At 35.9% G+C, this 24,281-nt stretch overlaps 1 protein-coding gene across 1 annotated transcript in view; it reads right to left on the minus strand.

Moving 5' to 3' along the window:
* Positions 1–5,142: 5,142 nt before the first annotated feature.
* NDST3 (N-deacetylase and N-sulfotransferase 3) overlaps positions 5,143–24,281 on the minus strand; it is a 185,950-nt gene continuing 166,811 nt past the window's right edge. Inside the window, 4 exon segments of the mRNA XM_032592910.1 lie at positions 5,143–7,872; positions 7,875–7,938; positions 12,850–12,952; positions 23,131–23,240. Of these exon segments, the coding sequence (XP_032448801.1) occupies positions 7,781–7,872; positions 7,875–7,938; positions 12,850–12,952; positions 23,131–23,240 (369 nt within the window). The 3' untranslated portion in view covers positions 5,143–7,780.

The raw sequence follows: 24,281 nt of genomic DNA on the forward strand, positions 1-24,281 counted from the left end.
TCCAGCATCTATAGTCTCCTGATTTGTTCATTTTGGCCACTCTGACTGGCGTGAGGTGATACCTGAGTGTGGTTTTGATTTGTATTTCCCTGATGAGGAGCGACGCTGAACATCTTTTCATGTGCCTGTTGGCCATCTGGATGTCTTCTTTAGAGAAGTGTCTATTCATGTTTTCTGCCCATTTCTTCACTGGGTTATTTGTTTTTCGGGTGTGGAGTTTGGTGAGCTCTTTATAGATTTTAGATACTAGCCCTTTGTCCGATATGTCATTTGCAAATATCTTTTCCCATTCCATTGGTTGCCTTTTAGTTTTGTTGGTTGTTTCCTTTGCTGTGCAGAAGCTTTTTATCTTCATAAGGTCCCAGTAATTCACTTTTGCTTTTAATTCCCTTGCCTTTGGGGATGTGTCGAGTAAGAGATTGCTACGGCTGAGGTCAGAGAGGTCTTTTCCTGCTTTCTCCTCTAAGGTTTTGATGGTTTCCTGTCTCACATTTAGGTCCTTTATCCATTTTGAGTTTATTTTTGTAAATGGTGTGAGAAAGTGGTCTAGTTTCAACCTTCTGCATGTTGCTGTCCAGTTCTCCCAGCACCATTTGTTAAAGAGGCTGTCTTTTTTCCATTGGATGTTCTTTCCTGCTTTGTCAAAGATGAGTTGGCCATACGTTTGTGGGTCTAGTTCTGGGGTTTCTATTCTATTCCATTGGTCTGTGTGTCTGTTTTTGTGCCAGATCTTTTACTGTTATAGTGATGTACCATATGCAATGATTCTGTAACCTCATGCAATGGTCATTTGGAAAATATTGGTTCACCGAGTTATGCAGATCTTTCAACTGTTGATACATTTCATTATATAATATTAGAAAATAATATTTGTTAATATCACTATCAATCTCATCAGAAAAAATTATTTAAATATTAGTCCGCTGTTACAAGTAGCAGATACAAGTTCTACAAAATTCTAATTTTCACTTGAAAGCTCACATTTTATCATTGGCAATAAATATGGTCATTTGTTTTTCTTGAACGGACAGGCCCACTTTGTTCATTTTCAAAACAAATGTCTGCCGGTTACTCAAGTCTACATAACCACAATATTCTGTCAGTCAGTTTTTCAAGTAAAGATGATGCTCCACAAATAAAGTAGCTAGTTTTCTTTTAGTTTAAATATATTGAATAAAAATTAAAAAAAAAATAAAGTAGGTAGTTCAATTTGCAACTCAGTTGCTCAAGTGCTTTTCTGTGACAACGATCTACTTCAATATGAGACAGAAACGCTCTAGGCATACTCTACATTTTGTCACAGCAAATATTAAAAAGACAGGTACTCAAGGTTGAAATTTAATAATATTAATAATTCTTACCTCTTCCTCAAGGGCATTCTTAAGTGCAGCTGACTTTTTTTTTTTTTAATGAATGTGTGATAGTGAAGAATAAAATGACTACAAGTACAGATTGATGTCACTACCTTGGATTATGTTAAAACACCAGCAGTTTTACCCATTATTGCTACTGCAAAATTAGGGGGGGGAAATCAATACAATGACAAAGGAATATAATAAATTAGTATTATTATGAAAATAGTTTTGGTCTTGCAGATCCCATGAAGGGGACTTGGTTCTCCCACAGGTCCACAGACTATACTTTAAGAACCATCTTACTACTGTACTAAGTAAGGCTATGCACCATGACATAGGTCTTAACTATTAATCTCCTGGATATCATCCAGTATCTGATGCTGAAGCCAGCTGCTGCTTGGATCTCTTCCTCTGTGATGGTCCCAGCAAATTGGCCACTATTAGACCTGAATATTTAGACTTTATTTTTTTTAATGAAAGATTATTATTGTTCTGATAAAAATAGTATACACATTTGGAAATAAAAATTCAAATATCTCTCCCTCATCCCACACTCTAGTCTTATTTTTTTATTTATTAATTATTATTTTTTTAATGCTTATTTATTCTTGAGAGAGAGACAAAGACAGAGTGCGAGTGGGGGAGGGGTAGAGCGAGAGGGAGACACAGAATCCGAAGCAGGCTCCAGGTTATGAGCTGTCAGTGCAGAGCCCAACGCGGGGCTCAAACTCACTAACCGGGAGATCATGACCCAAGCCAAAGTTGGACACTTAACCGACTGAGCCACCCTGGTGGTCTCTAGTCCCATTTATTAAAGGTAACTCGCTTTTACCTTTTCTGTTCAAGTTCTTTTGATTATCTCCATTATTCTATAATTCCAAAATCCATAATTTTTGTTTTTGTTTCTAAGCTCTTTTTGTTATGTTTGTGGCTTTAATAATGTACTTAAACATAGATTTCTGCTGAACTTACCACAGGCCAAAAGCAAACCAGAGTGTTCTCCAAAAAAAAGTGAGGAACGAGAAGTTGAGCTTCCCAGACCCAATCTCTGCGTGCAATATTACCACCTAGATAATTCATGGCTTCTGCGTGGTGGCATAATGTGTGAGAGACAGGGAGAGTCAAATGTTATAAAAACTGATGAGAAAACAAAGCAAGGGGAAAATTGGTTTACAGTGATCACATTTGAGTTCCATTAACAGACAGGGAAATTGAGACCCCAATTGGAAAAGTGACTTATCCAATGTTATTTAGTTAAGAACAGATATTGGATTACATCCAGTCTATCTTCTTTCCTATTCTAGTTGCACCAAGGACATCCCTATAATTCATTCGGGATAGAAACAATATGGCTTTATCAAGTTGATCACAGATGGGAGTGAGAATTTGTCAATATTATATTTTCATCGCCTTTTATTATTTTTAAAATTATAATCTTTAGCTTCTGAAAAGTTTGTGAACATATTCATTTTCATATGATGTAGACTTTATTTTCTGATGGTATGTTTTGTGCACCTTTAAAAGTTTTGTTTGCTTTGAAGGACATTAATTAAGTTCTAAAAAGATACATTAGAGCCCTAGAAATATACGTTTTGAAATTCCATTTCTGTTTAAAGTGGTTGAAATAAAAAAAAAACTAAGATTCAGAATATTATTTACCAAATAGAGAAAAGAAGACCAATCTTCTCTGGTCCAACTGTATAAATTATGCATAATATTTAAAAGCAAGATCTGGTATCCATTTGTTATTGATTTGAAATAGAGCATTTTGGCATCAGATATGTAGACAGCAGGCATTTCCTGTACTTAATTTATTCCCTCCTAACCAAGAAGCAGCTTGATGTAGACAGTTTTATGTAAGGTTTGTCACAGATCCTGTGTGTTTTGGAAATGTTTCACATTTCATTAAGTTTAATTCAGTTTCTGTATGATAAAATGTGGGTAAATACATTCTTCCTAACAATATCTTGGAGACTTTATGCTGCGAGTAATGAATTTGTGAAATTTGCTTTTATTTCCTTGAAAGGGTTTGCTGGGCAAATAGAATATTTGCCTAAATCTGGCAAGTAAATGTCTTTCTTAAATACTTATTGACACTAGTCAAAATCACTTTCTCTAAGAGATGCTCCAAAGGAGATGGTGAAAATATAGTGGGTTCCAATTTTAGTAATTTACTGTCTTTGTATTTATAACTTTTAGGAATAGGCTGAGAAATTATAGAAACTCAACGATTAAGATTCATATAGGATCAATGGATGAAGGTGCAAGGAGAGGTTAAAAAATAAATTTCATATAGTAATACATAACTGAATAAATTCTTTGTGACATTTCTTAACAGCAGTGAATGTATAGAGAACTCTTATAGACAACAAATTGAGGACAATAAATGGCAAGAACTAGTGGTAGCACTGGGTGGTGGGAAGTGGCCCCCAAATTCTGTTAGGTACCCTTGGCCACAGGTGAGTGGTATACTGAAAGTAGAGTCTTGGTATTCTTGGGAATGGAATAAATGTTGGCTTGACCAAGACATGGCTTGATCTTTTGAAATTTAGTCTTCTCTTAGGTAAAGTAAGTGAAGAGAAGGTAAACATTTCTAGCCAATACAAATAACTTCTTAAGGATTATCCACCACAAGTAGTCATTGTTCTTTCCATGACTGCCAACTATTTGGGGATTGGTGTGTGTGCTCGGGGTGTGGTGGGCAGGTAGAAGGCAGCAGCTATGTTGTAGGTGGTAACCAAGCAGAGCCACTTGCGCAAAATAGAAGTCAGCTATAGAGTGTAATTTGAAATTGGAGAAATTCCTTCGTACCAAAATATTTGAGCAGTTCAGTGCTTCCCCATTAGTTAGAGACTTCAGGTTAAAACATATCTCTTAGAAATTATAGTACTGATATTTCTGGAAAGCATAAAGTTATAATTCATTATAAGCCACTAATGTTGATGGGGTTGGTTTATTAACCAGTCACTAGTTGGGCCTGGAGTAGATGGAACATAGGATGACACATATAGACAGAAAATAGGGAGGTCAGATGTATTCCAGACTGGAGAACTATGTGTGTGGGAGACAAACCTATGCAGAAATCAATTGGTGTATGTAGATGGGGGTGATAGGGTGAGTTACAACATGAGAAAATCTTATATCTAGAAAAGAAAGGGCTGGAATAGAGAAGAAAATGTTTGTGGAAAATGTGGTTAACTCCCTCCACTTTCTCCCTCCATCCTTTCCTTCCTTCCTTCCTTTCTTCCTTCCTTCCTTCCTTCCTTCCTTCCTTTCCTTCACTTCTTTCTTTCTTTCTTTCTTTCTTTCTTTCTTTCTTTCTTTCTTTCTTTCTTTCTTTCTTTCCAGACATTGTTTGTTTTGACAGATTTTTAATAAAAGAGAAAGTAGCTAACACCTTTTAAAGCTCTAAAGAAAGGAGCCCATTTGTCGGAAGCAGACCAGAGTGCTGGGAGTAAAAAATGTTGTAATCATTCAGGTTCTCATGTGTGTTTCTCTTATTCCCTTACTCTAGGATCCCATGGGTGTCTCTAGGAGTTGCTTTATTTCTATTAGAACTAAAAAAAATCACTAATATTGATTAGAAGGATCTGTGGGAGGTTATATTATTCAAAATAAACTTATTTCCTAATTGGAGGTTTCTTATGCATCTTTCCATTTTGAGTTATATTGGTGGCACCTGTGTTTTATAACCACTTCCCACTCTGTCCCAGGCAAACACAAACAATCAAATATGTAATTATTACCTAAAATCATCAGGCCCAAGCTCCTCATTTTCTTATCACAGTTTATTGTTGTATATATGAGGTACCATGCTACTATCAGAATTATATCCAGGTTTTTTATTTTAAAAAACTCAGAGAAAAAATGTTTCCAGTAATTTTCATTCAATGTGAATGACAAGAATATCATAGCTATAAACATTAAAATAACCATTTCATTTCTTCCTAAGGAAGTTCCAATTTTAAGCAATGAAAAAGGAATTCTATACAAAGCTAGTTTTAAATCACATTAGCTCTCATTCTTTTCTCGTATGTATTTGTTACTTTTAGAACAGTGTAATAATCAGCCAGAGTATATAATGTAGAAAGTATGTATGTCCTCTAGAATTTGATGTTGCCTCCAAGATACATTGAGTGGTCAAGAATTCTTTCAAAAGTTTGCTTCTATGGACAGCATAATACCTGTACTGTGAATGAGTCAATTTTGGTATGACCTCTTCCTTTTTCTTTCATTATACAAGCATCCAGTAGGGGTTTTTTGTTTTTGTTTTTGTTTTTTTTTTTTTTAACATTTATCTTAAAGGGTGGGCTGTAGAGCTAACTCAGTTTACCTAGACAAAATCATGCCATTAGCAGCTTTGTTTAGAAATTTAAATGCACATCTCATCATTAAAACATAAATGTATCAGTTTTTCTTTTTCTGTTTTTATCAAGTAGAAATGTTGTCAAAATAAAAGCACGATACCATATGTAACTGCTGGGGCCTGTTCTCACCACACATGCCCCTCTCAAGCCAATTTTCTTAAATTAGTGGAGTTGAAAGACTACACTCATTTCCCTGCCATGCTGGGCAAGTGCTGCTTTAAGAAAGGCAGCAGTAAGCATGGAGACTGAGTTTACCATATTTGTCCAATGACTCTGATTTTCTTTTACTGTAGGGGCCTTAAAAACTTGTTCTTTCTCCATTTCTTTTGGCTATTAGCTTGTTTGTTAAAAAATGAGTGTATCATTTGGGTACATAAAACTTTTAAAAATATTTAATTAATAATTATAATGTAATTTAACAAATTTGTAGGAAGTGGAAGGATCTCAAAATTTGTTTTTAATTAGCAAATAATTGATAGAGTTTAGTTTTACACATTGTAATGACAAGGAAAATATTTGGGTTGTAGCTTTTCCTTGGGTATCTTTTTTTTTTCTTCTGATCATACTTTTCATAATATTTTTAAAAGCTTACATACTCATAGCAGGGAATTTATGTACTACTTGATTTTTTTTATGTGTATAGTGAATTTAAAAATTAAGTAAATATAAGCAGAGGTCAATAAGTATGATTCTTTTTTTTTTAAGATTAGTCATATGATCATTTAAAACTTAAGCGTAAATATGTTTTAGGAATCGTGTCTACCTCATCGTTGTACCTCCTCTATTTAATTTAGTAGATAATCCATAAATTTAACCATGTTTTATTGTCCTCCACAAGAGAATACACCAAATATTCTTTAAAAAATGGGACTTAGCCCTGCTTATTTTTTTCTGCCTTATATTGAAAGTATCATGGGAAATATCAGATTATAAATCATATGTCAGTGGGTTTTTTTTTTTTTGTTACAAATCTCTATATCACAATTTCATTTTAAACTCTCTGGAAAAATGTAGTTTTTCTATAATTTAAAAGTAAATAAATAACATATCATCTAGAGACACTGTGCTTAGTTTTCCTTTAATAGATTTTGTTCTGGGGAAAATTTTTAAAAAAGTTATTCACTTTTAAAAGACAGTATGTTTCTGTAGATGACACATCCCTCACATTCTGTGCAAGTATTTCTGCAGAACCAGTGAGGACTATTGGAGTAGATTTGTAGCTCACAAAAAGAGGATTTAAATTGTCAATAATATATCTTGAGACCCCTATAATTTCTCCCTTTTAGAGGATTCAGTGAGTACACTTTGCATTATTATTTACTGTTTTGGTATACTCAGTGTGTTTCCATACACCTCTCAATGGCTTTACAATGTATCTCAGTATAACAATTACATTATGACAGAGGAGTCATTAATTTTTACATAAATGCACTAGAGTATGTGTATGAAAAATCACTTTTGTTTTGCTATAGCACTTATCTTTTTATTTTGATGCACATAAACCTCATACATAACCTTTCCACTCTCTGATCTAGCACAAATGGTCATTTACAATTCTTTCTAAATATTCAGTGGATTTATATCTTGGCAAGCATTTTTCATGGGTATTATGACTTTGGCATTTTATGCTACATTGTGATGTTTCTTTTGCTTCTTGTTTTGTAGGACACTTTATAGAATCAAAGAATAAGAAAACATCATACAGGCAAACAGTGTTCTAAAAACCTACAGAGACACAATCTTAGTTGATATATAAAACAGTAAATATTACTATGAAATGGACAATTCTGCATTTGTGTTTGATACTTATATTGGTTGTAGTTGACTTCCACATGTGTGCACAGTAGTCTACAATAATCCCACAGGCTCAGATATGGATTAAGAGAAAGGCCATAGGCCTCAAGGCTCATAACAGATATTTTTTCTTTTCTTTTTTTCCCCCCCCTAATCATCCACATGCCAGCACATGGAAGGAACTTTGTTCTTTTTTCTCATTTGAAGAGGTATATTTTTAAACAGCCTTTTGGTAGCTTCTGGAAGCTTTGGGAAAGGTGAATGTCACATAGAAGATGGATTCTCAAGGAGTTTTCTCAGTGCTATCTCACTTTCTGCAGCTCCTGTCTGAGCCAGGATGGCAGAGGCTGCCCCAGTCTGTGCAGTAGCTTTGAGAGTTCCACGTTGTGATCTCTGTAGTAGCTTGATAGAAATGCTCTGCTCTGGTGGGACATAAAAGTACATTTCACTTTGTTGATTAAAGCATACTTCATATATTTTGATGATGTTTAAATCTGCATCAAGTATACCATACCCGGATTGAAATTTATATCAAGAATGTGGGCTATTTATTTAGCACAACATAAACACAGTGACTCTCTTCCTCAAAATAGACACTCTACATACATACACTTTTTTTTTTTAATGTTTATTCATTTTTAAGAGAGAGAGAAAAAAAAAAAAAAAGAGAGAGAGAGAGCGTGCCCCATACATCCACTATTTTTACGAGGGAAAGAGCTTTTGTATTAAGCATGTGATTTCTTTGTGCAGAATTAAATGTTAACTCAATCGTGTTGCTTGAAAAATAGCTGTAACAATTGATTGGGTTTAATATTATGCTCTATTAAAATCATCCTAGCTTTGGAGAATGTTAGTTTGGTACATCCATAATATAAAATACTCCTTTGTCATCATTAATTTGCATTTAGATTTGGAAGGTACACAATCCTGTTTTTTTTTTTTTTTAATGTTTATTTATCTTGAGAGAGAGAGAAAGAGCAAGAGTGGGGGAGGGACAGAGAGAGAGAGGGAAAGAATCCCAAGCAGGCTACGTGCTGTTAGCACAGAGCCTGTCACAGGGCTTGAACTCATGAACCATGAGATCATGACCTGAGCCAAAATCAAGAGTTGGTCACCTAACCAACTGAGCCACCCAGGCACTCCCATAATACTGTCTTAAAAGATGTTTTAAGGCATATAAAGCTTAAAAGTAAGCTTAAAAGTAGGCTTAAAAATGCAGTAGGTAGGAGAACCTGGGTAGCTCAGTCAGTTAAGTGACCAACTCTTAATTTCAGCTCAGGTTATGATCTCACCATCATGGGTCATGAGATCAAACCCCATGTCAGGCTCTGTGCTAGGGAGGAGAGGCTTCTTAAGATCTCTCTCTCCCTCAGTCCTTCTTCCTCTGCCCCTCTCCTGTTCTCTCTCTCTCTGTCAAAAAAAATGCAGTAGGTAAACCAGGTAAACTTCTAACCTATATTTGAATGATTTCACCCAACGAAGGAAAAGAATGCCTTGCAAACTATCCTGACTTAGTGGGGGACAGATTTTGCTTCAACAAAGAAAAAATATTTTAGTAATTGAAACTGCCAAAAATGAAAAGGGCTATGCTATATATGGCATTTCACGGGGTTCATAAATAGGTTGGATTACTGTTGTTAGGAATGTTTTTTTAATTTTAATTTTTTTTAATGTTTAGTTTTGAGGGAGAGAGAGACAGAGCATGAGTGGGGGGAGGGGCAGAGAGAGAGACACAGAATCCAAAGCAGGCTCCAAGCTCAGAGCTGTCAGCACAGAACCTGATGATGGGCTCAAACCCACAGACTGTGAGATATGACCTGAGCTGAAGTCAGACTGAGCCACCCAGGCGCCCCTGTTGTTAGGAATGTTGTAAAAGGGAGGATTTCTGCAGCTGTATCTGTACCTCCTGGCTTTGTACTATTCTGGGATTTTGGTTGAGCTGAACCTTTAAAAAGTTTTTATTTAATTCCTTGTGCTATCTTTTAAAATGTCATATCTGGTACTCCATTTTAAATGTTATAGAAAAAAAGCCTCATTTTGTATTGGTAATTTCAAAGTAAGCGTAATTTTTATGGGAATCATGCTCATTGGAATTAAATAGAATATTTGTGCTATATTCTAACCATTACTGTGATCAAAGGAGAATCCAAACCACTGTGTGATTTAAGTGTCACTCTGTCTCATTTCTGCTCTTGTTTTTCCTCAGTCATTGGCTCTAAAACCACCAACAGGCCCAGCTGGCATATTCAGGCAAAAGAAAAAGGTAGAGCTAGAGGCTCTTGAGTGGCTCAGTTGGTTAAGCGTCTGACTCTTGGTCTTGGCTCAAGTCATGATCTCATGGTCCATGAGATCAAGCCCCTTGCACGGAGCCTGCACTGACAGTGTGGAGCCTGCTTGGGATTCTCTCTTTCCCTCTCTCTCTCTCTCCTTCTCTCTTTCTGCCCCTCCCCCACTCATGCTCTCTTTTTGTCAAAATAAATAAATTAATGTAAAAGAAAAAAAAACGAAAAAGGTAAAGATAAATTATATTTCCCAGATATCTACCTCTGGGAACCTGATCATTCTGTGCCTCCTCTGCTGCCAGCCAGACCTGGAATCTAGGGATGAGCCCTAGGTCTTTGTGCAGAGCTTGAGTTTCTGAACTTCCCCATTATGTTCTCTCTTAATGGCCCACTTTGTGCTATTTCTCTTTATGACTGAAGTCCTGCTTGGAAAAACAGCAGCCTGGGGCTACCCAGTTCCTGCCAGCCTGCTCCCTAAAATTTCCACAGAGTAAGTGATTGTCCAACATCTTAACTAACTCTGGAACTGAATCTCCTAGGATCCATTTCTACTCTCCATCCCTTTGGAGTTTGGATTGAACGTCTGATACTGAGGATTATCTCAACCTCACTTCAACTTATTGGCCTTTGGGGCATCATTTTTAACCCTGGCTGCCTCTGTCAGTGCTGCCTATGTAGATAACCCTAGTCCTGTGCCCTATTATGTGTGTATGTGTGTCCCCATAATCCTGTCACCTTAATCAAGTAACTCTTTCCTCTTGTTGCTCTGCTCCCTCATTATGGCAAGATAAATGTTATGAGATTTGCAAAATACAGTATGTTCTATTTTGGAGTCTAATATATTCAGGCCAAAAGTTACCAGAACAGAACTTTGTCGTACACAAGACTTATTGAACATACGTTGTTATCTGACAGTCATTCATAAGGGGGAATTTTTTAGATGGTAAAATCACAGATAAGAGATATGCTAATGTAGCTCAATATAATCTGACTATTTCATGCAAACTCATGAGGAGATTATAATATATACTTATATAATATAAAACCATAATAAAAAGGAATCATATAATACATTCAAGATCAGGTATTTTATTTGCCTATTATTAAAGAGTCTATTACATGCTTTTGATTTGGAGAGAGAATAGATTTTAGTGGTATTAATTTAGAATGTCAGTTTTTATTCTTTTTCTACACTGTATTTTCACAAACCAAGTACAAGTAGAAGGAGGCCAACAGCTTTCTTAATTTACCTGGATTAAATGTCTTCTATGATGTTTTGGTGACAGTTGGGTACTGACATTTTTCTGTAATAGGAAGAGAAGCAGTGTGGTGACGGTACTGCCTGCTCTCATCCGTTCTACACATTTGTGTTTCCGTGATCTCTGTGAAGGCTTCTTACTCTTCCCTTTCCTCTGGTCACTATTTGCATAAAATCAACCACTTCTACTCCTTCAAATAAACCCAGTATATACATGATACTGTGATATAAGAAATATATGTGTTGGGTTTCCATCTCTGGTTCCTGGCACAGAGATCCTAAAACCCTTGCAATTTCCTGAGTAATAGGGCTGAGAGGAGTGTCTTTTGTTATTCATAATAAGCCCTTTTCAACTGTACCTAAGTTTATGCTAACGAGGTGACTTCAGACGGGGGATGGTTCCTAGAGGAACCAAACACATGCTTAGAGGGTTGGAACTCAGCGCTCCCCTCTGACCTCCAAATAAGGAAAAGGGACTGTGGATCGAGTTAATTACTAATGGCCAGTGATTTAATCAATTGTGCCTCCATAAATGGAAGCTCCATAAAAACCTTCAATGAAGGACTTGAGAATGTCAGGATTGGTAAAGGCACCCATGTGCTGGGAGAGTGGCACACCCCAAACTCCACAGAGAGAAGCTCCTGTGCTTACGACCCTTCTGGACCTTGTTCTATGCACTTTTTCATCTGGCTATTCATTTATATCCTTTATAAGAATAGAAAGTAAAAGTGTTTTCCTGGGTTCTGTGAATGGTTATGGCAAATTATAAAACCTGAGGAAGGGGTCATGACAGCCTTTGATTTGTGGCCACTTTGGACACAAGTCAGTAACCTGGAAACCCATTACTTGCTATTGGAGCCTGAAGGGAGGGCAGTCTTATGGTAGTAGGCCGTTTACCTGTGGTGTCTACACTAATTTGGGGTAATTAGAATCACAATTGAGTTAAATTGTAGGGTACCTATTTGTATTGCATAAATTTGTATCATTGCTTGGTATGAAACTCTACACATTTGGTGTTAGAAGTGTCTGAGTTAAAAACAGTCCAGAATTTATTACACAGAAACCTTGTTGAGAGGTATAGAAGTATTGATATCCTAAAAGTTTGGCTTTTCTTATCTTTCTTTACCACAAAATCTAATATTATGTCTCAGTATGTCTGTGTATGATAGGAGTAAAATAAAATGCTACGAAAGATGTTCTACAGTGTCTTTTAAGCATTTTAGTTTTAATAAATATAATAAATAGCTTTGACATAAATGAAAATGATATATTTTATATTAGATTCTTGAAATATCATAGAAATTGCCCTTTAGTTCCTATTAATGTGTAAGGATTTTTCTCATAGTACTCCAAAGGTAAATTTTAAAATCAACCAAAGAAAACCACCAAAGAAATATTATGCAGGCCACACTTACTACTATAGAGTAACTTAGTGGGAAAAAAATAGAAATCTTTTGGTCCTACTTTCAATTTCCAGTTGATGTATTTCCTGTCTTGGTTTCAGTTAACATATTTAGTGCTAATATTTTTGTGAATGTATCATACTTTTTGTCATGAGATGTTGCCTTCTTTATTCTACTTCAAAATAGAAACTTCTGTTGTTTTCCTTTATTCTTGCATGACAGGTAATATATCACTGGAAAAATCAAAAGAAGCAACCTGGATACATTGAAATACAAATATCACTTTTAGTTTTTAGAGGGGTTACATTTTTATTATAACTACTTTCATAAGAAAATACATATTACTTATTGTTTGCTTATTTAGTTTGTATTTATAAGCTCTGTACTTACATCAGGATCCATTGGAGGGTATTTTCTTCCTTTGCTTTTTCCAAGGCATTTTGTTTTACCTTCTTCCAATAACTGACACCAGAAGCCTTTATGAGAATCAAACCTAAAAAAAATTCAAAATACAAAGCACAAAAAAGTATTTTGCAAGCAATTTCTAAGACATAATGACCAAAAACATGAATATATTTTTGGATCTTAATCTATAACCAGAGAAACTGGTATATTTTTTGACTAAGTCATTTTGCATAAAGTCTTTTGGCGTACTTCTAAATTCTGAGTCCATCTGTCATATTTGTGAGTTTGCCAGATTCCTAATAGAAAAATTGTCAGCAGAAGGTCTCCTATTAATAGAAATTAATAAGCCTACCTTATTCCTCTGGAAGGAAAAAGTTTTATAAATTTCAAGTCGGTTCTTTTCCTGTGTAGGGTTTAGAAATGACAAGTCAGGTTTCATCCATATTTATGGACTTACATAGTACTCGTACCATACAATTGCAGACTAATAGAAGAGAAAGGGTTTTGGTGTGCTGTGGAGTGACTAAATTTAGCATTTTCTGGCTATAATCCATTTAATTTTCTTCCAGAGCACTTTCTTATTTTGGTATGAGCTCTGTATTAAAGTAACTGTACCTATAAATGTTGATTTGCATGGCATAATTGTAATCAAAATAATAGTAGCATATTAAATTTATATTTTATTTATTATTTTTAGTATATTTTTTGTTTTTATTTTAATTCCAATTAGTTAACATACTAAACTTATGTTTTAGTTCACCAAAATGTTTTTACTTTTTATTTTTTTTTAAAGTTAATTTATTTTGAGAGAGAGAGAGCATGGGAGGGGCAGAGAGAGGGAGAGAGAGAGAATCCCAAGCAGGCTCTACATGGTCATTGTGGAGCCCTATGCAGGGCTTCAAACAAAATAAAGGTCAGAAATAGACCAACACATCTACAATCAGTTGATTTTAAAAAATAGGTTTCAAGTAAATTTGATGGGAAAGAACAGTGTTTTAAATGAATTAATCTGGAAAAATTGGATATCTATATGGGAAATATGAACATTGACACTTACTTACACTGTATAAAAAAATTAACTTGAAGTCAATCCTAGACCTAAACTTAAGAGGTAAAACTATAAAAATTCTCAAAGTAAACAGGAAAGACACATAGGGAAAACACAGGGTGGTTCAGTTGGTTAAGCATCCGAATTCAGCTCAGGTCATGATCTCATGGTTCATGAGTTCGAGCCCTGCATCAGGCCCTGTGCTGACAGCTCAGAGTCTGGAGCCTGCTTCAGGTTCTGTGTCTCCCTCTCTCTCTGCCCTTCCCTTGCTCACGCTCTCTTAAAAATAAATAAACATTAAAAAAACAAAACACAGAAAATCTTTGTAACCTTTATTTAGGCAAAGATTTTTTTTTAATGTTTTATTTATTCTTGAGAGAGAGAGAGAGACAGAGCATGAGTGTGGGAGGAGCAGAGCGAGAGAGGGACACAGAATCCGAAGCAGGCTCCAGGCTCTGAGCCGGCATCACAGAGCCCGATGTGGGGCTCAAACTCACAGACTGTGAGATCATGACCTGAGGTGAAGTCGGAAGCTCAACTGACTGAGCCACACAGGCACCCCTTTAGGCAACTATTTCTTAAGGTGAATGCTAAAAGAAGAATAATGATAATTTTGGACACATCCAAACTAAAAACTTTTTTTTCTAAAACACTTAAGAAAATTAAAAGAGAAACCATGGATTGGACAAAGGTATTTGTAAAACATAGGACTGGACTACATATGTAAAACATAATAAAGGACTTGTATCAGAATATATAATTCAACTCAACAAAAAAGATGATAATACCAATAAAAATTGGGGAAAAGATTGGAACAGATACTTCATCAAAAAAACATATGTGACCAGTAAACAAATGGAATTATTGCTTAACATAATTAGTCATTAAGGAAATTCCAATTAAAATCACAAATGAAATACCACTACACGCTCACTAGAACAACAGTTTAAAAAGACTAATATGAAGTGTTGGCAAAGATGTGGAACCTCTAGAATTGCTATACCTTTTTGGTAGAAATTAAAATATTACAGCTAATTTGGAAAGCTTCTTATATATCTTAGTATATAATTACTATATGACCCACCAACCCCATTTTAAGGTGTTTACCCATGAGAAATGAAAATACGTGTCCATACAAAGATCTGTACACAAATGTCTGTTGTAGCCACAAATGGAAACAACCCTATGCCTATCAATTAGTGAAAGATAAACAAATTGTGTTATATCCATAAAGTGGAATAATAATGATTAAAAAAGAGCTAATTACTGATAGATGTAACAACAGGGAGGAATCTCACAAGCACTATGCTAAATGAAAGTAGGTCATTGGTTGCTAGTGGACCAGGAGTGAGGCGAAAAGGATTGACTGCAAAGAAGCATGAGGAAACTTTTTGGATTAATGGAAGCGTTCTATATGTTGATTGCGGTCGTGTATACAATATACACATAAGTCAAAATTCATCAATCTGTACATTAAAATAGGTAGATTTTATTAAATATGAATTTTACATCAATAAAGCTGATTTCAAATTATACTGTGATTGTGTATGTACATGTATGGATGTGATTTGGAAGGTACTCTATGTAGCTAATCTAGAGTTTTTATAACATAGCCCTGTGAAAAGATTGCAAACCTAGATTTCTGCCTCTGTACTGGTTTGGATATTAGAGACACTAAAGGATGATTCACATCCCACTTATGCAAAGCCTATTTCTCATCATTACTGACACAATTGTGTGAGATCAGGACACAACATGGTATGTCTTCATGTTATTTATATTCTTGTTTGAATCAGTAAGACAACTGAATAAAGTAGTCCCATATTCAGAGGCACAAGAAAAAAAAGGATTAATAAAGACTATTACTTAAATAATCTGTACATGAAATCTGGAAAGTTCTTTTATTCATTCATTCATTCATTCATTTGAAAACTGGGAAGTTCTACTTTTTTAATATTTCTACTTTATTTTTTTGAAAAAGAGAGAATGTGATCAGGGGAAGGGCAGACAGAGAGGGAGACAGAATCTGAAGCAGCCTCCAGGCTCTGAGCTGTCAGCACAGAGCCCAAAGTGGCGCTCAAATTCACAGACCATGAGATCATGACCTGAGCCAAAGTCGGATGCCTAACCGACTGAGCCACTCAGGCACTTGGAAAGCTGGGAAGTTCTAATACAACAAAATTTCTGGAAATCTGCTATTGATATAGTATTTTTCGTAAACATTTTGTCCTTAACAATTTCTACAATTGAATTCTGACTCATTTTAAGTATTTAAGTGATCAAAATTCAGAATCCAGACCATTATTTTTTTTTTTTAATTTTTTTTTTTTCAACGTTTATTTATCTTTGGGACAGAGAGAGACAGAGCATGAACGGGGGAGGGGCAGAGAGAGAGGGAGACACAGAATCGGAAACAGGCTCCAGGCTCCGAGCCATCAGCCCAGAGCCTGACGCGGGGCTCGAACTCACGGAGCGCGAGATCGTGACCTGGCTGAAGTCGGACGCTCAACCGACTGCGCCACCCAGGCGCCCCACCATTATTTTTTTTTTAATAATATACCTAACTCTAGATACATGTCTGGAACATACATATGCCTTATGACAGAACATTGTTTTTAAAAGACACACTGAACTTCACACATAATATAATTAAGAATCAAAATAAAAATAGGTTTTTCTTTCATCTCTGCTAATTGGTTACATCTTATGCAGCAGGCTGTCATGCTTGGCTTTATTGAGAAAAAAAAAACTGTGTGTGTGTGTGTGTGTGTGTGTGTGTGTGTGTGTGTGTGTGACACATAGCCCAGGCATCTGTATGCATATGTTCATAGGCAATGGCATATGTGTACTGGAGTGGAAAAGAAAGGAAGAGAAAGGCAGAAGGGAGATCATGTTTATTTTCCAGGTGACTTGAGCTACAGGTGAAGGGATTGATGTTGACCTTATGAGTTTGAAGACATCAACAATGCAGTTTCATAGCTCACATGAAGAAGCTTGATAGAAAATGGAGAAAGATCTCCCTACATCTGTTTAGAATATCAACAGTAACCCCTTAAGATTAATCCTGTTACTGCAGGCACTGATATCTGATGGAACAGCAAGAAGCATCCTTTTTTAAAGTGTAGGCACTAGACGTGGCTAGGACCCTTCTTTAAAGGATTTCAGGAAGTAAGTAAGTTTTATGTGTTGTTTACCACTATGGTTACCCGTTCCTGGAGGCAGAGATACTTTGTTAATCATTGTATCCCAGAGTCTTGCACATAGTAGTCATTCAATAAAACTTCGTTGAATTGGAGTAAAACAAGAATGGATTGGCTCTTAAATATCTATAAAATATCACTGTGATGTCTAGAAATAACTGGAAGAGACATGTAGGTAGGGACAATCAAAGTTCTCCAACGATTCAGCCTCCAACTGGCAACATTCCTCTATTAATGATAATGTGGCCTTAATTTTACCCTTGGACAGGTGAATCCTAGGGAATATTCAAATTATACTTAGAAGGTTCAAGCATGTTTAAAATGCCTTTAAATTGAAGTAACATTTCCATGGGAGAATAGTGAACTGAAAACAATGCAGGTAAATCTCAAAACCAAAACACCATCATGTAGGTGTTATGGAACAAACACAGAAGTTATTTTTTGTTAGTTTTTTTTTTTCTTAATCAATTTCCTCTCTACACACATGCTTTTATGATTTAATGAACCATTTTGCTGACGCCCATTTTATTTTTAACAGTTTTCGAGGTTTTATTTACTTATCATAACACCTATCTTAAGTGTTCAATTAAGTGATTTGTAGCAAGTTTATATAGCTGTATAACTATCACCACAATCTAGTGTTAGAACATTTCTATAATTCCCCCAAAACCCTTAGAGCCCACCAGGGACAATCCCTGCTGTCACCTCCAGCCCCAGGCTAGCACTGATCTGCTTTCAGTCTCTAATATGTCTTTTCTGGACATCTTCCTCCACCCCATTTTTTTTTTCCTGGTGTGGATATGCCAAATTCTGTTAATCCATTTACTGGTTGGTGGCTATTTGGATTGGTTCCATTTTTTGGCTATTATTAATAATGCTTCTGTGAACAAGTCTTTGTTGGATGTAGGTTTTCATTTCTCTTAGGGTAGACTCCTAAGAGTAGAATTGGATTATTTGTAAGCTTCTGTTTAATTTTTAAGGAACTGCAAAACTGCGCTTCCAAAGTTGCCATATTATTATACATTATTATCAGCAGTATATTAGCGTTCTAGTTTCTCTACATTCTTGCTAACATTTGGTATTGCCTTTTGGATTATAACCATTCTAGTGGTATTTCGGTGTGATTTTAACTTAATCATATCACTGTGATTGTACATTTATTATGCAGAGTGATTGTGCATCTGAAGATGGATTCTTTTATAATACAGTCTGAGACAACTTCAAAAGCTCATTTTAAGGTTTCAGTCTTTTAAAGAAAGTACTTCCTGTTGGTGTACTATCCATTAATAAAAATTCATAATATTGTTTTTCTCTAGTTGTAGCTTCTCGTGCCAACTCGAAGAGCTTAATAGATTGGAAGTGCAGGCTCCAGTGGACTGGCTGAGTTTCAGTCCTGACTCCTCAATTTATATGCTGAGTGACTTTTGGCTTAGCTTTCTGTGCCCGTTTTTTTTTTTTTTTTTTTTTTTTTTTTTTAGCTGAAAAATGGAGCTAATAGTACCTCTCACACCTAGTGTTGGTATGAAACAATATATGTAAACATATAAATGTAGAACATATACATGCATATTGATTTTGAAAAGTTATGAACACTCTGAAAAACAAATTCATTCATCATAGGAAATTGGAGCAGACTATCTTCTCTTTCACTACTTACCACTGCTAGATGCTCTTTCATGGGTAGTCTAGGGAACCAACACATTTTGGCTATCATGGCTACTTTAGAAAATTTTTTTTTTTAACATTTATTTATTTTTTGAGAGACAGAGACAAAGCACGAGTGGGGGAGGGGCAGAGAGAGAGGGAGTCACACAATCTGAAGCAGACTCCAGGCTCCCAGCCCTCTGCACAGAGCCCAACATGGGGCTCAAACTAACTGCAAGATCATGACCCCGGCGCCCCTATTGTGGCTACTATTTTTTTTTTTTTTGCTACTAAAAAAGGTTTTAATGTGGCATATTTTTACAAAGAGTCATCTAAAATGGGATGGGAAAGACTTCCTGGTGAATATAAATTTGGTTGCCAGGGAAATGGTATTAGAAACAACTGAAGTCCTTCTTGGGGTCCCTGGGTGGCTCAGTCCATTAAGTGTCTGACTCTTGATTCAGCTCAGGTCATTATCTTACAGTTCATAAGCTCACGCCCCACATTGGAATTCTCTCTCTCTCTCTCTCTCTGCCCTTTCCCTGCTCATGCTCTGTCTCTCAAAATAAATAAATAAACATTGAAAAAAAAGAAACAATTGAAGTGCTTCTTGAATTTTGAGGCAGCTTCAATTCTTTATGACTTAGTCAAGCCCCATCCACAGAACCAAACCCTGGACTTCAAATTCTTATTGTCCATTTATTAAAGTTTTTACAGTAAATTAATATTAAAAATTCATATAACTCAATCTGGTCTCATTTATGTTTACAAACAGGTTAACTGAGAAACAAAGATGTCAGGTTCAGGTATTTAACTAGTATTTCTTTCTTTCTTTCTTTCTTTTTTTTTTTTGTAAATATTTATTTTTATTTTTATTTTTATTTTTATTTTTATTTTATTTATTTATTTATTTTTTTATTTTTGGGACAGAGAGAGACAGAGCATGAACGGGGGAGGGGCAGAGAGAGAGGGAGACACAGAATCGGAAACAGGCTCCAGGCTCTGAGCCATCAGCCCAGAGCCCGACGCCGGGCTCGAACCCACGGACCGCGAGATCGTGACCTGGCTGAAGTCGGACGCTTAACCGACTGCGCCACCCAGGCGCCCCCCTATTTATTTATTTTTAAGAGACAGAGAGACAGTGTGTGAGCAGGCAAGAGGCCGAGAGAGAGAGGGAGATACAGAATCCGAAGCAGGCTCCAGCTCTGAGCTGTCAGCACAGAGCCCGATGTGGGGCTCGAACCCACCAGCTGTGAGATCAAGACCTGAGCCAAAATCAGACGCCTCACGGACTGAGCCACCCAGGCTCCCCTTACCTAGTATTTCTAAGGGTGAAACCTCTTGTCATGAACATTGATGGCTAGGTAGAACTATTAGAGCATATATTCATGGAAAAATAAAAAAAATTATACTTTTCATTTTACTTTATACAAAGTAGCAAAATTCCATGCTACACATTATTTTTACTGCTTTCTCTCAAATGATCAGTTGGCTCTAAAACACTATGTAACACACTACATGAAAGCTAAAATGACGTCAGTATATCAATCCAATTTACAATTTAGGCATAAGGTTTTGTTGAACTAGAATTGTAAAATGCTGATTACCATAACTGAATGAGAAGTTCCTATTTATATTGTTTAAACCTTATACTGCTTATTTAAATCACATCCATTCTGACCAAGAAAATCAGATTTTTTTTCATATTCAGTACGTCATTTAAAATTCATGATGACAGCACTATGTCATTTTAAGGCATCATAGACTATCCAATGAGTGTATGAAATTTGGAACTCTTGAGTGCTTTCGTTAGCAATTGTGGAAAGGAATAAATAACACTCTTGACAATGGAAGCTGATTGACATTTTTCTTGAAAATAATTTTGAAATAGGGACTTTTTTATATTGAAGATAATCAGTTTATAGAGTGCCTAAATTGGAGTACTCTTTCATGCCAAGCCTGTTCAGTAAAGTCTTTGTGTAGACCTGGTTTAATTCATTTATTCTACTATGTGCAAAAAACTGGATTTATGTGATTAGTTGAGAATTCATATCTGCTTGCAGTTCAGTACATTCTTAGAGGATTTTAATTATTTTTTTTAAGTACCAAAGATCTAGTCTTCACTATCACTAGCAGAAAAAAATCTGAAGCAATAAATGACATTCCTGAGAACATACATTTTGTTTGACCCCCAGTGATCCTCAATATGTCCAAAGCACCACAGAAAAAACCTATCAGTACAGTTATTTTACCAAGAGTAATTAAGTTATCGGGGCAGGATTCAGAACAACTGCAAAAGGCTTGGTGAAGGATGATTCAGACTAAGACAACGACATGAAATTCCAAATATTCTACAACAGGTACACTGCTGATTTTTATAAGATGTGTAAAGCCAACTGATGATTGACAAGAAAATATAAAAAGAAACTGAATGGCTATACATTATCTCCATCAGCAGGGTAAGAGCTTGGAAAGCCCTGCAAGATGAGAAGCCATGGTTTTAGAGACTACACATATCTTATCTTGCTACTTCACCCACTGAGCTCCATAGGAGGCTAGAGAATCACATAACGGGCAATTTTAGCCAGGTACATCCCAGGTGCAAAGCGATCCACAGTTCTTTGTATGTAGTATGTTGCTCTGATATTACTTCTCTTAGGTTTACACTCCCTTTTCTAGGCAGTAGAGGGGAATAAAAAGCTTGCTGCTGAGCTGGATGCAAAGGGGACAAATACACAGCATGCAGGTCAAGGACCATTCCATAAAAAAAGAAATTATGTCTTTATAGAATACTTCACTTCTTTTTTTCTGAAATACAATGCTTTGCTATATGCTGTATAAAAAAGACCCAAAGATAAGCCAACTTGAAATAGAAAACTGTTTAGAAAATAAAAGCTTTCTTTTCTAAGAGATACTTAAAAAGATATAAAGGGGAAAGTGGACTTGAATTTCTAACTGCAAACTAAAATCACTCAGCTTTCTTTAAGGTCAAGCCGGAAGTTAAATACCTAAGGCTAGTAGAGTCTGTGTTAGTACTTGAACTAAAGCTCCACAAAGCTCTAATAGTACTCATAGTATAAAAACACATAGGTCAGAAGGTTAATAGTAATAAGAAAAGAAAATGGCTCTTGGGAAGGAAGCTCAAAAGTCAAGTTCCTTTGTCCTCTAAAGCAAAATGTCCTTTTTACATATGTCTCTACATATGATTTCTGCAAGACATAAGCAGTATTTGATGTTTTTCTGCCAATCTTTATTGTAAGGGATGCTGAAAGGTAAAGGAATCCTGGCACTCACAATGTCTAACCTGCTGTAAGATAAAGTATACAATGAAAAGAGAAAATCAGTTGATCTATAGATGTGAGTTTTATACTGAGAAATACAATGGAAGAATTCCGTAACAGTCTTTTTTAGTTTCTTTAAGGCTCAGTCTATGAGTCTAAAAATTTTAAAAAAAGTATTATAGTGTAGGTCAGGTCCATGGCGCATTCAATTCTATCTTCCAGTTGCTCTAAGCACGTGAAATAGGAACAAACACAACCCTCATGAATATTATTGCTGACTATTATAATGAACAAAGAAAGATGGAGGTCTTATTTCAAATGCTAAGTGGAGTCCAGAGTCAGGTAAGAGAGCTACCTAGGGGGCAAAATTTCAGGAGGCACTCACTGTCAGGTATTTGCGGGGTCCTGAGAACGAGTGCCTTCTTACAGTACTAATGACTCTCTTGCCTTATGCTTGTCCTGGCCCAGATGGTGTTAGTTACCTAAGGAAATCACAAAAGAGCAGCAAAAGAAAACCAAACCAGAGCTGTAATTGCTGTGGCCTTCGAAGGAGAGGTGACAGGGTCAGATACACAGTGGGTAAAGACATAAAAGCAAAACATGGAAGTATGTGTAAGAGTAAAACAGCATATCTCTTTCTGCCTATTCAGTCACCTACTGGGTGATTTCTTGCTGCATGACATTATTTTTGAAAATTGCACAAAAGACAGGGCTCATAAACCATCCAGTTAATCACCTCTTCATGCTTGCAAGAGTTCCCACTATTGTCTGTTAAACAGGTTTAGCACTTATTGACTTTTTTTAAGTAGCCACTTTTGTGGGTTAATTCTTGGTTTTAAGATTTACAATTATTTTGCTTCTCTGCTTTCCTTCTAGGGGAAATCTTTCATAGTTAGAAATCAACAGAGGATTTAGAACATTTCTTTGCCACACTGCTGAAAAGTTCATTCCCAAGTAGTTAATGTCAAACTAATCAGAAAATAATCAGTTACGTAAGGAGAAGCCAACATAATAGTTGCATCACCAAACTGCAACTTTTAAAAAACCAGTTCTCTAATGAAACTTCAATAAGTTAATTAGAATATAAACTTACGTTAAAGCTTCTGAGTAATTATAATGAGGAGAGACTCCTAGAAATTTCTGTACTTCATCCATCACTGTAGCAGGATCCATCCTTAGCTGTTGCCCATCAATAATTAGCAACTAAATTACCAGAGAAATTAAAACAAAAGACAATGCACATTGAAGATAGATGTGTAACTGTATAATTAAAAATTTGTGCACTCTGAATTTAGTTAATGAGAGACATTCTACTGAGGGCATTTGCATACATTGTTGTTAGACTTAACCAGACCAATCTCATTAATGACTTAGAATAAGAAATAAATCACACTGATTAAGTGTACTTAGGTTTTGTAATCTGAGAAGTCCCCAAAATACTATGAAAACAAAAAAGCCATTTGAGGGGACCAAATGAGCTTAAGAAATGTGATTACACATCACAAATGGAAACCAAGTTTAAAATAGGCAAAACTGGTGTGCCTGGTTGGCTCAGTCAGTTGAGCATATGACTGTTGATTTTGGGGTTGTGAGTTCAAGCCCCATGTTGGGTATAGAGATTACTTAAAAAAAATCTTAAGAAAACCCCACCAACAACAGGCAAAACAATGATTACATCATTCAAGATTGGAAAGAGCACTGTAGAAAAGAAGAAAAGTTGTAATAAGACCAGGTGTAATGACACAGAGGACATGTCATTCTCCATGAGTCCATTCAAAGGAGTAGCACTGTAAAGTTTTAAGAAATACTTAAGATAATCCATTTGGAGAAAAAGACAAGACTCCCAGACAACCTGAATGTGGACAGAAGTTCTTCAACTGACTGAGGGGAAGAGTTTGCTTGTTACTCTAATGAGGGAGGGGTGTGGCCCAGAAGATAGAATGACAGGTGGCCATAATGGAGGACCACAAAGAGTGCAGTGCAACTTCTGCTCATGCCTCTTCTCCAATATTTCTATTCAGTCTAGACTGGCATTGTTCCCTAGAATGTTCTGTGACTATGGGCATTGTTCTATAGCTGTGGTGTCTAAAAGGTAGCTATGGAACATTTAAAATGTGGCTAATGTCATTGAGCAACTAAATTTTTAATTTTATATACTTTTAGTAGAAATTTAAATAGCCAGATGTGGCAGCAGCTATCACACTGGACAGCACAGTCCTAGATACACAAGCATACACTACGTCT

The sequence above is a fragment of the Lynx canadensis genome, chromosome B1 (genome assembly GCF_007474595.2).
Source record: "Lynx canadensis isolate LIC74 chromosome B1, mLynCan4.pri.v2, whole genome shotgun sequence".
NCBI lineage: Eukaryota > Metazoa > Chordata > Mammalia > Carnivora > Felidae > Lynx > Lynx canadensis.